At 38.4% G+C, this 11,695-nt stretch overlaps 1 protein-coding gene and 1 pseudogene across 1 annotated transcript; both read left to right on the top strand.

The window, feature by feature from the left end:
• The first annotated feature begins 240 nt into the window (after positions 1-240).
• On the top strand, positions 241-4,507 carry LOC139784816 (fatty acyl-CoA reductase wat-like; annotated as a pseudogene).
• A 5,393-nt stretch (positions 4,508-9,900) lies between these two features.
• On the top strand, positions 9,901-11,343 carry LOC139784817 (UBX domain-containing protein 7-like). The gene is made up of 2 exons (XM_071724004.1): positions 9,901-10,204; positions 10,290-11,343. The coding sequence occupies exons 1-2, from the start codon at positions 9,911-9,913 to the stop codon at positions 10,614-10,616; spliced, it is 621 nt and encodes a 206-aa protein (XP_071580105.1). The 5' UTR covers positions 9,901-9,910; the 3' UTR covers positions 10,617-11,343.
• Positions 11,344-11,695: the final 352 nt, after the last annotated feature.

The raw sequence follows: 11,695 nt of genomic DNA, 5'->3' as shown, positions 1-11,695 counted from the left end.
TATAAATGACTAATATAAACCATATTTAAAACATATTTAATTCTTGTCCGCGGGGTCTTTCGTTTTCTTAATAAAATTTATTTCATAACCTGTATTGTCATCTTGACTTCTGTTTTAACGTTACTGCTACGGAAATCCGTCACAATTGTATTGCAACTTTGGGCACTACAAAGTTCATTTTATTGTAAAAAAGATATGCGAGTGATTATAGGTGATGCACCGAAGTCAACGCAATTGTGAACGACCATGCGCGCCTGCTCGAATGGGCAACCCGTCATACTGATGTGTATGTTGCGGAAGCACCCACACGTACATATGTATGTCACTTTGTTATTTTGTCTTATAGGCGGTACTGGTTTTGTTGGAAAAATATTGATTGAGAAACTGTTACGAAGTTGCCCCGATATTTCGACGATATATCTGCTGATACGTTCAAAAAAAGACAAGAGTCCCGAAAGCCGATTAGATGAAATGTTTGAGAAACCTGTGAGTATCTCGGAAACAATATTCGGAACGTGATGTGTATTTGTAAATAATCGCTATTCAAATTTGTAATCCATATAGCTTTTTGACCGAGTAAAAAAAGAAGTACCAAATTTCCGCAAAAAAATCGTAGCTATCATAGGCGATCTCGATACAGAAGACTTCGGATTGTCAGAAAATGACAAGAACATACTGATAAATCAGGTAATTAATTCAGATTATCAATATCATTAAATTGTCTATACTACTACATTCTAATACAATAAATAATGTATTGCATATATATATTTATAAAAGCATTACATTTTACATATATTTAATTATAATTATCGATGCAATTAGAAATAAATTGTGCACCTTTTTCTAAATCTCTTTCCTACTTAAAGCATGTATATTTATTATAGGTATCCATAATTTTTCACGTGGCAGCAAATGTACGGTTCTTCGAAAACATCAAAACTGCTACGATAATAAACGTTAATGCTACCGCTACCATCTTAAATCTTGCAAAGCACATGCTAAATTTAAAAGTAATTCCTTTTATCTAATATGTGTTCTAGTAATAATAATTGCCACAAATTATTTATATTTTGAAATTTTCACTAATTTTAAGGGAGAAACATAAATTACGCTTAATGTTTATCTTGCAGTCATTTATTCACGTGTCAACAGTCTATGCGAACTGCCATGTGAAACATATCGAAGAGCGGTTCTACTCATATCCTATTAATCACAAAGACCTTATCACGTTCACACGTAACTTACACGAGAACATAATTGAGAAAAAAATATCCAGGTAATTCTTTGATGCTCAATGTGATAAAATAATTAAATGTATATTAATAAAGAAAGATAATCTATCGTTTGGCTAGAATCAGTTCACAATGGCCGAATACATATACATTCACGAAAGCGATTGCGGAAGGACTTCTGAAAGACGAAAGCGGAGATTTGCCAATAGGAATATTTCGGCCTGCAATAGGTAACAGAATAATTATAAAAACTAGCCATTTTTTTGCTAAATAATTTATTAAATAACATTTATATTTAATTATTTTCAACTGTTTGCATAATTATGTGCTATAAAATTCTATAATTGTAAAATAATAATAAACAATCGCGGATGTGTGTGTGTATGTCGCGTTTAGCTAACAATAAGTTTGATTCTCGCGAATCTACAAAGCCAGGAATAATTAAGATTTCTTTCAGTTTTATCTAGCGCCGAGGAACCACTTGTCGGATGGATAGATAATATGTATGGGCCACAAGGTGTCACGGTGTCTTTCGATGCTTGGTATCACAAGATTTTTTTCTTGTAATCCCGATGTTAAGGCAAATATAGTGCCCGTCGATTTTACGGTAAATGCTTTGATCGCTAGTGCGTGGAACGTCTATAATCAATTCAGGTATGATGAGATATTTAACCAACATCTAATTTACACACAATTTTACTCCTATTATTTTTTGGAACATCAGATTAGAAAATCAGTTAATGGCATGATAATGGTTTAACTTCATAAATTGTTTAGATTATCTTTTAAACATAATTTTTAATGACTTATTATACATATATATATATATAGATTTCTTAATGATTGTTATAAACTAACATTATGAAGATATAACAATTACCTAAATATGAAAGGTAACATATCGAAATAGCAAAAGAATTAGCTACACACAGAAAAATATATACTACCTACAAGTTAATATTACTTGCTTCAAGTATTTGATAAGTTCATATATGAGCAAATCTACCATAAAGTCGTCATAAGTATCACATTTACTCAAAACATATTCTAGATCTTAGCAAGTTTAGTACTTGAAACAAGAATATTAAATTAATACGAACATTCTGTTTACTTACAATATAGAGTCCACGGAAGAGAAGCATATACTTCAATAAAGATATCACATTTTCTTGAGAAAAGTTTATCCGTTATTTAAATCAAGTAAAAATTTTATTCATCTAGAATAATCGTTTACTTCAAAAAAGAATTTGTATTCTTGATGATTGCAATTAATATTATTTTTATTTATTTAATTTTCTTTAATTCTTTAGTTCCTAAGTGGAATGTAGGTTAGGAGGTTTTCGTGCGCGGTGCGGAGGGGTACAGTTTAGAATATAAAAATTCCTGTCCTCAGGTGGACTCGAACCCGGTTCCTCGTGGTTATGAGTCTGACACTTTATCACTAGGCCACATCTCTGATTATATTCTTAGTGCTGCAGTATCTAGTTTTGACAGAAGTAATTCATTGATTTCAATATATTCTGTAAATTTTATCTAAGAAAAGCCACATAAGCTTGATTTGAATATTTATTGATTCTTTAGGTAAGAATATGAAATACTTGAAATCAATGAATCACTTCTGTGAAAACTAGATACTGCAGCACTAAGAATATAATCAGAGATGTGGCCTAGTAATAAAGTATCAGACTCATAACCACGAGGAACCGAGTTCGAGTCCACCTGATGACAGGAATTTTAATATTCTAAACTGTACCCCTCCGGACCGCGCACGACAACCTCCTAACCTAGAAGAATGTTGTTCTATACAGCCAAGTATTTTATATTCTTACCTAAAGAATCAGTAAATATTCAAATCAAGCTTATGTTGCTTTTCTTAGATAAAGTTTCAGAATATACTTGAAAGAAGAATAAATTCTTCTTTTAAGCACATGATGATAAGCTTTTCTAATACTTATGATAAGTATATCTTAAAACTAATATTAAGAAAATATTCTTTGTTGAAGAAAACTATTACTCAAACCAAATAAAATAAAATGAGTAATTGCTTTTCTTGGCTGTAGAACGATATTTTTCTGTGTGTAGTATTCAGTTGCAATTATCATTTACCTGAATATATCACAAAAATATTCTATAATAAAACTATTCCAAAATACTATAGTTTGTAGGGGGGAAAGCATATTTTTAAATAGCATGTTACACTCGGGCGAATATGTGTATTTAAATATATTAGCTTACAATATTAGGTATTACCGTAATCACAGAACATTAGCCTATGATTATAAATGACTCTGATATGTAAAGAACTATAATGTACAACATAATTATGTTTAAATAAATTTATCTTGTAGGAGAGGCAAGGATACATTAATTTATAATTTCGTGTCACCAGTCGATGGACCTACTTTAAATGAATACCGTATTGCATTTGTCGACACAAATAAGATGTACCCCTCGTATGATGCCATATATTTTCCCTTTATGGTTTACGTCCCACATAAAATACTATATAGAATTTGCGTTTGGCTCGGTCATTTCCTTCCGGCTTTACTTATAGATGCTGTAAGCATCTGTATAAATCGTAGCCCAAGGTATTATCACGTAAAAATGTCGTTTCTCTTACTTGAAGCATATATTACATAGTTTGTATCGAAACCAAATAAAATTTTATCTATAATATGAAAAATTATAATGGTTTTATATGCATTTCAGAATGTGGAAGTTATGTAAGAAGGTCGACAAATCTTCAAACGCGATTCAACCGTTTTGCACAAATAAATGGAGTTTTTCAACTGACAATGTTCAAGCGATGTGGAGTCATCTGAGTGAGGAAGATCAGAAATTATTTCAGTTCAGTATGGTTGGATTTGACTGGACAAAATATTTAATTGATCATTATATGGGCATACGTCTCTATCTTCTAAATGAAGATAACAGTACTTTAGAAATTAGTCGTATCAAGTATAAGAGGTAACAGATCTTTTTTTAATTTTTGATTAATTTTGTTAGCTTAAGTTAAGTTTCATTAATAAAAAAATTCTTCAATTTTAGACTTTATTGGATACACCAAATACTCAAAATTGTTTTTGCCTTTGCCGTTCTTTGGATTGTCTGGCTCGTATTTACAATTATATGTACATAATTTTTACATGTTTGTTTTATATGTATGTTTCATATGTATTAGTTTCCTTTATATTGAACACACCTACTTTAAGGAATTTCTTTCTAATGTTGCATGTATATCTTGCCAAATATATAACTCAAAGTAACTTTTATACAGATTTAGTTATTGTCAATTGTTTGCTAAAAAGTTGTTAACAGATAAATAAAGAATTTAGACCGTCATGCTATACAATCAAATTAGAATAAAATCATTTACAGTAGTTAGTATAAGGGCGTACGGACTCGGCGGCAATGAGGGGGGGGGGGTGAGGGAGGGGGGTATCGGATTTCGCGGGGGGTGATGGGGAGGGGAGAGGGGCGGGGTATCGGGTTACACAAGGGTATCGGATTTCGCGGGTGGGAGGGGAGGGGGTGGGGTATCGGGTTACACAAGGGTATCGGATTTCGCGGGGGTGAGGGGGAGGGGGGATGGCGGGGTATCGGATTACAAGGATATCGGATTTCAAGGATATCGGATTTCAAGGATATCGGATTTCAAGGATATCGGATTTCAAGGATATCGGATTTCAAGGATATCGGATTCCAAGGATATCGGATTTCAAGGATATCGGATTTCAAGGATATCGGATTTCAAGGATATCGGATTACGAGGGGAAGGGGGAGGGGGAGGGTGACCTTGACATACCACGTGTATGACTCACCGGTATGACTCATATCCGGTATGACTCACCGGGGGATGACTCATATCCGGTATGACTCACCGGGATGACTCACCCGCGCCGCGTGGGGGGTCCTCGTTCGCGTTCGCGTTCGCCGTGCGCCGCGTGGGGGGGTCCGCGGGGTCCGCGTTCGCGGTTGCGGTCGCGCCGCGGGGGTCCGCGGGGTCCGCGCGGGGTGCGCGGTCGCGCCGCGGGGGGGGGGTCCGCGCCGCGCCGCGGGGGTACGTTCGCAACGACGCCGCTAGGGGGCGCACAATGGGTAAGACTAACTCGATAGCGCACTGCGTAGGAGCGTGTCTCGTCGATGACGCGTCGAACCTGTCGGAACATGTTCGTCGTAAACAACATTTTTCTGGGAAAAGAGGGGTGTTATCGCGTAGACTAAACAATCTATCTACGCTGTACGTAAAACAATCTACGCAGTACGTAAAAGACAAAGGAAGAAATGACGTCATCGGGACGATGATCGACCCGATAACGCGTCGAACCTGTCGGAACATGTTCGTCGTAAACAACATTTTTCTGGGAAAAGGGGGTGGTTATTGCGTAGACTAAACAATCTATCTACGCAGTACGTAAAAAAACAAAGGAAGAAATGACGGATCGACCCTCGAAGCGACCATCACGATCGCGATGAGCCTTCGATGACAATCGACAAAGCGTGCGAAGGTAATCAAGACGATTACGTGGTCAGCGATACGTACGGTCGCGTGGTGACAGCAGAACGGAGAAGTCGTCAGAGAAAATTATAATAGCGGTGTATAAAAATATAATGATAGTCGTAAAACGTCTCGCATTACAAAGGCGAGCGCCGACGTCCGCTAGAACATCGGCGCCTCGCTTCTATGTTACGGTACGCGATATTTGATTGTAAAATTCATGCAGCCGGAGTTTTAGTAAACGTCGCATATACGCGATACGGCTCGAATGGAAATGCGCGCGAAGAAATTATAGTTGCTTTCTTTATGTTATTAAAGTATTCAGCGAAGGACAGTCGATGACGCATCGAACCTGTCGGGACACGTTTCGCGGGCGCCGTAAACAAATTTTTTCTAGGAAAAGGGGGTGTTATCGTGTAGACTAAACAATCTATCTACGCAGTACGCGAGACAAAGGAAAAGATCTTTCAAAAATCAGTTGGAGCGAGAGAGAGGGCAAAGGGTATATAACGAGGAATGAAGCGCGTCGAGCCGCAGTAGTAAGATTTGAGAGCGATACATCGATCGAAAAGTATCGAGGTTTCTTCGTTAATATATATATATATACCGTGCCTTCCGAAAGTTCGGGGCCACCTAAATAATTTGTAAACGGTTTGAAATATAGGATTGAAATTTATAGGGATACAATGGGATCACAAAGTCTATTAATTAACCATAAAAACACCCACCTCCACACCCCCGGGGGACGGGGGTAGGGAGGAGCCAAAAAATCTTAAATGGCATGTGGGGTTGAGTGAGGGTTCGTTCGAAAGGGCTTTCCGAGACGAAAACAACGCGATGTCGCCGAGGTCTGTACGATTTTTTTTCGCAGAGTTATGATCATTTGAACATTTTTAGGGCCCACGGCGACAATAAAAGAAAGATAAGGCTTCACACGGGCACGCGCGTTCCTGTGCGTGTGTGCGTGCGTGCGAGTGTGTGTGTGTGTGTGTGTGTGTGTGTGTATGTGTGTGTGTGTGTCAGCAGAGATAAGGACCCCACGGTTCGTCACTCCCGCGGTAGTTAACGACTCCAAACCCTCTCTGCTGTGTGTGTGTGTGTGTGTGTGTGTGTGTGTGTGTGTCAGCAGAGACACACACACACACACACACAGCAGAGAGGGTTTGGAGTCGTTAACTACCGCGGGAGTGACGAACCGTGGGGTCCTTATCTCTGCTGACACACACACACACACACACACAGCAGAGAGGGTTTGGAGTCGTTAACTACCGCGGGAGTGACGAACCGTGGGGTCATATCTCTGCTGACACACACACACACATACACACACACACACACACACACACACACACACACACACACACACACACACACTCGCACGCACGCACACACGCACAGGAACCCGCGTGCCCGTGTGAAGCCTTATATTTCTTTTATTGTCGCCGTGGGCCCTAAAAATGTTCAAATGATCATAACTCTGCGAAAAAAAATCGTACAGACCTCGGCGACATCGCGTTGTTTTCGTCTCGGAAAGCCCTTTCGAACGAACCCTCACTCAACCCCACATGCCATTTAAGATTTTTTGGCTCCTTCCTACCCCCGTCCCCCGGGGGTGTGGAGGTGGGTGTTTTTATGGTTAATTAATAGACTTTGTGATCCCATTGTATCCCTATAAATTTCAATCCTATATTTCAAACCGTTTACAAATTATTTAGGTGGCCCCGAACTTTCGGAAGGCACGGTATATGATAGAACATTATCACGTGCACGTTGCTCTGTAAGAGAGACTCTGTGAAGCGATATAATAAAAGAATAGTGCGAAAGTGATCAAACATGGATCAATTCGAGCAAACCGAACGCGATCTATTGGAGCTGTCCGACTAAGTAGCTACCTTGGGTGAATTTTTCACATGGGCGCTGCAATGCGCGGAATTCGTCGAGCAGCTCGAAGAAGGCTGTCGTGGCAAACGTCCGCGGCTCTCGATCGGGCGGAGGCAAAGGTTGGTTGCCAGAATCGCGCGACTCGAGGGTGCAAAGACGCGATTGGAAAGACAATTTATCCATAGCGGTGGAGATTATGCGAACGCCGGTAACAGTGGCGACACGCGCGCGACAGAACTCGTATGGCGAGAAATCGATGTAGCGTTCGAATCGCGGATAATGACCGGCGCGGTAATTAATACAGACCATGTAGATCCGCGACAGTTTTTGGAAGACGCCTGCAGCGTAGTGTGCAAGCGAGTGCGAGACATTATAAAAACACATAACTGTGTCAAAGTGAACACCGCGTTCAACGGGGAGTTTGTGGCGGGTGATAAACGTGCCAATAAGAGTATAACTACAAATAACAAAGAACTCTGTCGTACGTCGCACTTGCGCGAGTGGTACGAGCGGCAAGTTATCGAGCCCACATTAACGTCCCTCGAGGAGTTCCAGGAACGCGACAGTGGGTGGGCGTTGACGCGAATCCTCAATTTGACGGTGAACGTCAACAGGTACAATCCTTTGTGCGCGGGGTGTCACTTGCAAGGTGGTTCAAGCATTTAGGTCAAATGTAGATAGCCCGGAAAATATGATATTAAATGAAAGGTTAACGTTCCTAGAGTGTGTCTGAAAAATTTCAAATTTGTTTACCGCTTGGTTCCGGAGATATATGTCCGTAAACTTTGCCAATTTTACATGGTGATAATAGGGAAAGGAGGGTCAGATCGCACATTTATGGAATACGTTCATACTTCTCGAGTAGATGAACGAATAAAAAACTGTTTAATCGATGCAATTAACATTTCTAAAGATACTGACGCGACATCAAATTGATTGACCGTACCGTATATAAATAAAGCGGAACTTTCGACAAACTTTCGGCAACTTTTGACGTTTCGACACGACACGAGAGTTATGGCAGCCGTCTTGAGTGGCTGCTTGGCAACGTCGCACGCGTCAGCTGACGCACAAGACGCGTGTCCTACCATTCTCCTACCGTTGAATGGAGGTTATAAGGATAACATATCTTTTTCGGCAGTTGTATGAATATATTCACTATCGCGGAATTGTAGAAATTGTGACGTATATTTTTTCTATTTTAGTATATTTTATTCTTTACCGGCGTGATCATATTTATGGTTATATCACCAACTCTAGTCAAATTTGTGATTTTGCTCTGATATTTTCAGTTTATAGCAACGATTAAATGAGAAAAAACCTTAAGGAATAATTAATTTTAATGTATGCTGATTTTTACATACTAAATTATTCGTATTTGTCACTAGTAACAATAGTTGTTTTTGTGACTTCAAATTACTGCATGAACCACCTTAAATCGAAGTACGCGGTGATCAATGTGCTGTCTATGGACAATGCGTGTTTTGCGTGGTCAGTGGTCGCCGCCTTGCATCCAGCTGAAAGAAATTCAGCACGGGAATCATCATACCCGCATTATTCAACTCAACGGTATTGAACGTACGAGACATTGAGTTCCCAATGACGTTGAGTCAAATTAAACAGTTCGAACGACTCAACAATATATCCGTAAATGTCTATACCATCGAGGGACAGAAGACATCAACCGTTCTTCCAATACGGCTTACCGACCGCACGAGTGACAAACACGTCAATTTGCTGTACGTGCAGGATCCGCGAGACAACAATGTTGGACATTTTGCGTGGATCAAGAATCTATCCCGCCTCGTGAGCTCACAATTGAGCACGCACCATAATCGGAAATACTTTTGTGATCGGTAAGTACCTATACTTCTTTTTTAAAAATATATAGAATATTTTATATTTTGTGTATAAAAAATTTATAATATTTGTGTTTCTTTTTTTCAGATGTCTTCACTATTTTAGTTCGAGCGACAAGTTGCAATCTCACACTGTGGAATGTCGAAAGGTAAACAAATGCGCCATCAGACTACCGAGCGAGGACAACAAGTGGCTGAGCTTCAAGAACCACAGCAGGAAAGAGCGACTTCCCTTCGTGGTGTACGCCGATCTGAAGTGCGTGCTGAAGAAGACACAACCGGAGACGGAACACACGTCATACGCCTATCAACATCATCGGGTATGTAGTATAGTTTGCATGGATGGTATGAGGATGTTAAGTTTTTAAACCAAGTTTCTTCAAATCTACTTCTTGGCATGTAAGTTGAAGTTAATAAGTTATTATTATTATTATTACATGCTGGTAATTAATGTAAGACGACAAGAGGAAGAGATGACTCGCAGAGTAACTGGCACAAAGCACATATCTCAAAAGAAAACGAAGCGACTGGAAGATCTATTTAGACCACCATGCGATATTCTCTTCTTAGGCTCCTTCATGGAAGCACGGGACCACGCAAAAACTTTAAATCGTTGGCTGCTCGTCAATGTTCAGGATCCACAGGAATTTTGTTGTCAGATTCTCAATAGAGACGTGTGGTCCAACGAGCATATCCAAGAAATTGTGAAGGATTACTTTATCTTGTGGCAAGTATGTCATGTCACCTGAATATCATGTCACTTTCTATAGTTGACGTTCTGATTCATCGAGTTACATTTGTTGTTTTTAATTTTAGGTCTTGTCTAACACTTCGGACGGGAAACGTTATATAGATTTTTATAAAGTGATGGCATATCCTTATTTGGTGATTGTAGATCCTAGAACGGGAGAATGTATAAAAACTTACAAAAATATTACTGTGGACAGTCTGATATCTGATTTAAATGATGCATTAAGCACACATGCATCTCCCGAAAGTTCACAAGTTACATCTGACTCTTCCAAGGATTGGAATAGTTTTCCTACGAAAACGCCGCCAAAACGAAATAATATAGCTGATCAAATAAAATTAGAGAAAGTTTTAGTATTTAAATTTTACATTTTAAAATATGGTTTAGCGTAATGCAAAAAGAAACCAAAAATCTTTAATTTTAGTGTTATATGTAGATAATCGCGTTAGCAAAATATTAAGTATTATTTCGGATAGGTATTATTCTCGTAAGGAAAGTTTCATATTAGGAAATAAGAACCTTTAGTTAAGTGTATGTCACACGCAATCAATTTTACAGTGACCGTTGAACGCCTATTTTTTTACGTCTTACGTTTTTCAGCTAATGCACAACGAGCTGATATACTTACATTTAGAATTACTCACATTTAGATTATCGGAGCATTTAAAACGTTGTGTCTGGAGAAGCAGCTTATTTGTTTACTTTTCTAAACGCGAGATGCATTCTAACAAAATTTATAAAGTCTATTTTAATTATCTTCTATCCGAAATATCGAGATTACTGTCTGACATAACTTATAAGATAATTGCATGTTTGCACTGTAAAAATTGTTTGTCTTAATGTATTATTCAATTGAAAATGTATTCACGAGATGTTTGAACGATTGCAGTGTTCTCGAATTTTAAATCACGCTTAATTTGTAAGTACATTTTTCTGTGCAAACGATAACTTACGAGTGAGGACTCAGATTTTTAAATCTTTCCAACAAGTCGTGTGACTATAATACATTTTCCTATCCTTTTGTTCTAAATAAGCGTCATTAGACACACGACATGTAAAAAATGCATACTTTCCTATTTCTTTTTTGTTTACTTATGTGCAATCTTTTTTAAGAAAACGATTATTTTCGCTAGTTTTAAATATGTACTTCATATGTACTCAAATCACTATGTGATTTAAAATTCGAGAACACTGCAATATTCTATAAGGAAATCGTATGTGACATAAAACAGGCAGTAATCTATTATTCTATAGCAATTCTCTCTATCACGTATGACACTCGAAGTAACAAGCATTAAACTGGGCGTTATCCAATGCTATGTATGTGTTACCGCAATGTCCTTTTATTTTTATTATTTTTATTTTTTATTATCGTGCTCGGCGTCAGCGCAACGTTTATCGCATAATAGTGCGGGAAAACTGACTGTTTTCGTGGAAACGAATGACCGACCGTGCGTTCTATATCATTATT

Source organism: Temnothorax nylanderi, unplaced genomic scaffold, assembly GCF_030848795.1.
Source record: "Temnothorax nylanderi isolate EJ_2023f unplaced genomic scaffold, tnyl_v1.0 TNYL_tig0683_pilon, whole genome shotgun sequence".
Classification (NCBI taxonomy): Eukaryota; Metazoa; Arthropoda; class Insecta; order Hymenoptera; family Formicidae; genus Temnothorax; species Temnothorax nylanderi.
This window is presented reverse-complemented; position numbering and strand designations above follow the sequence as displayed.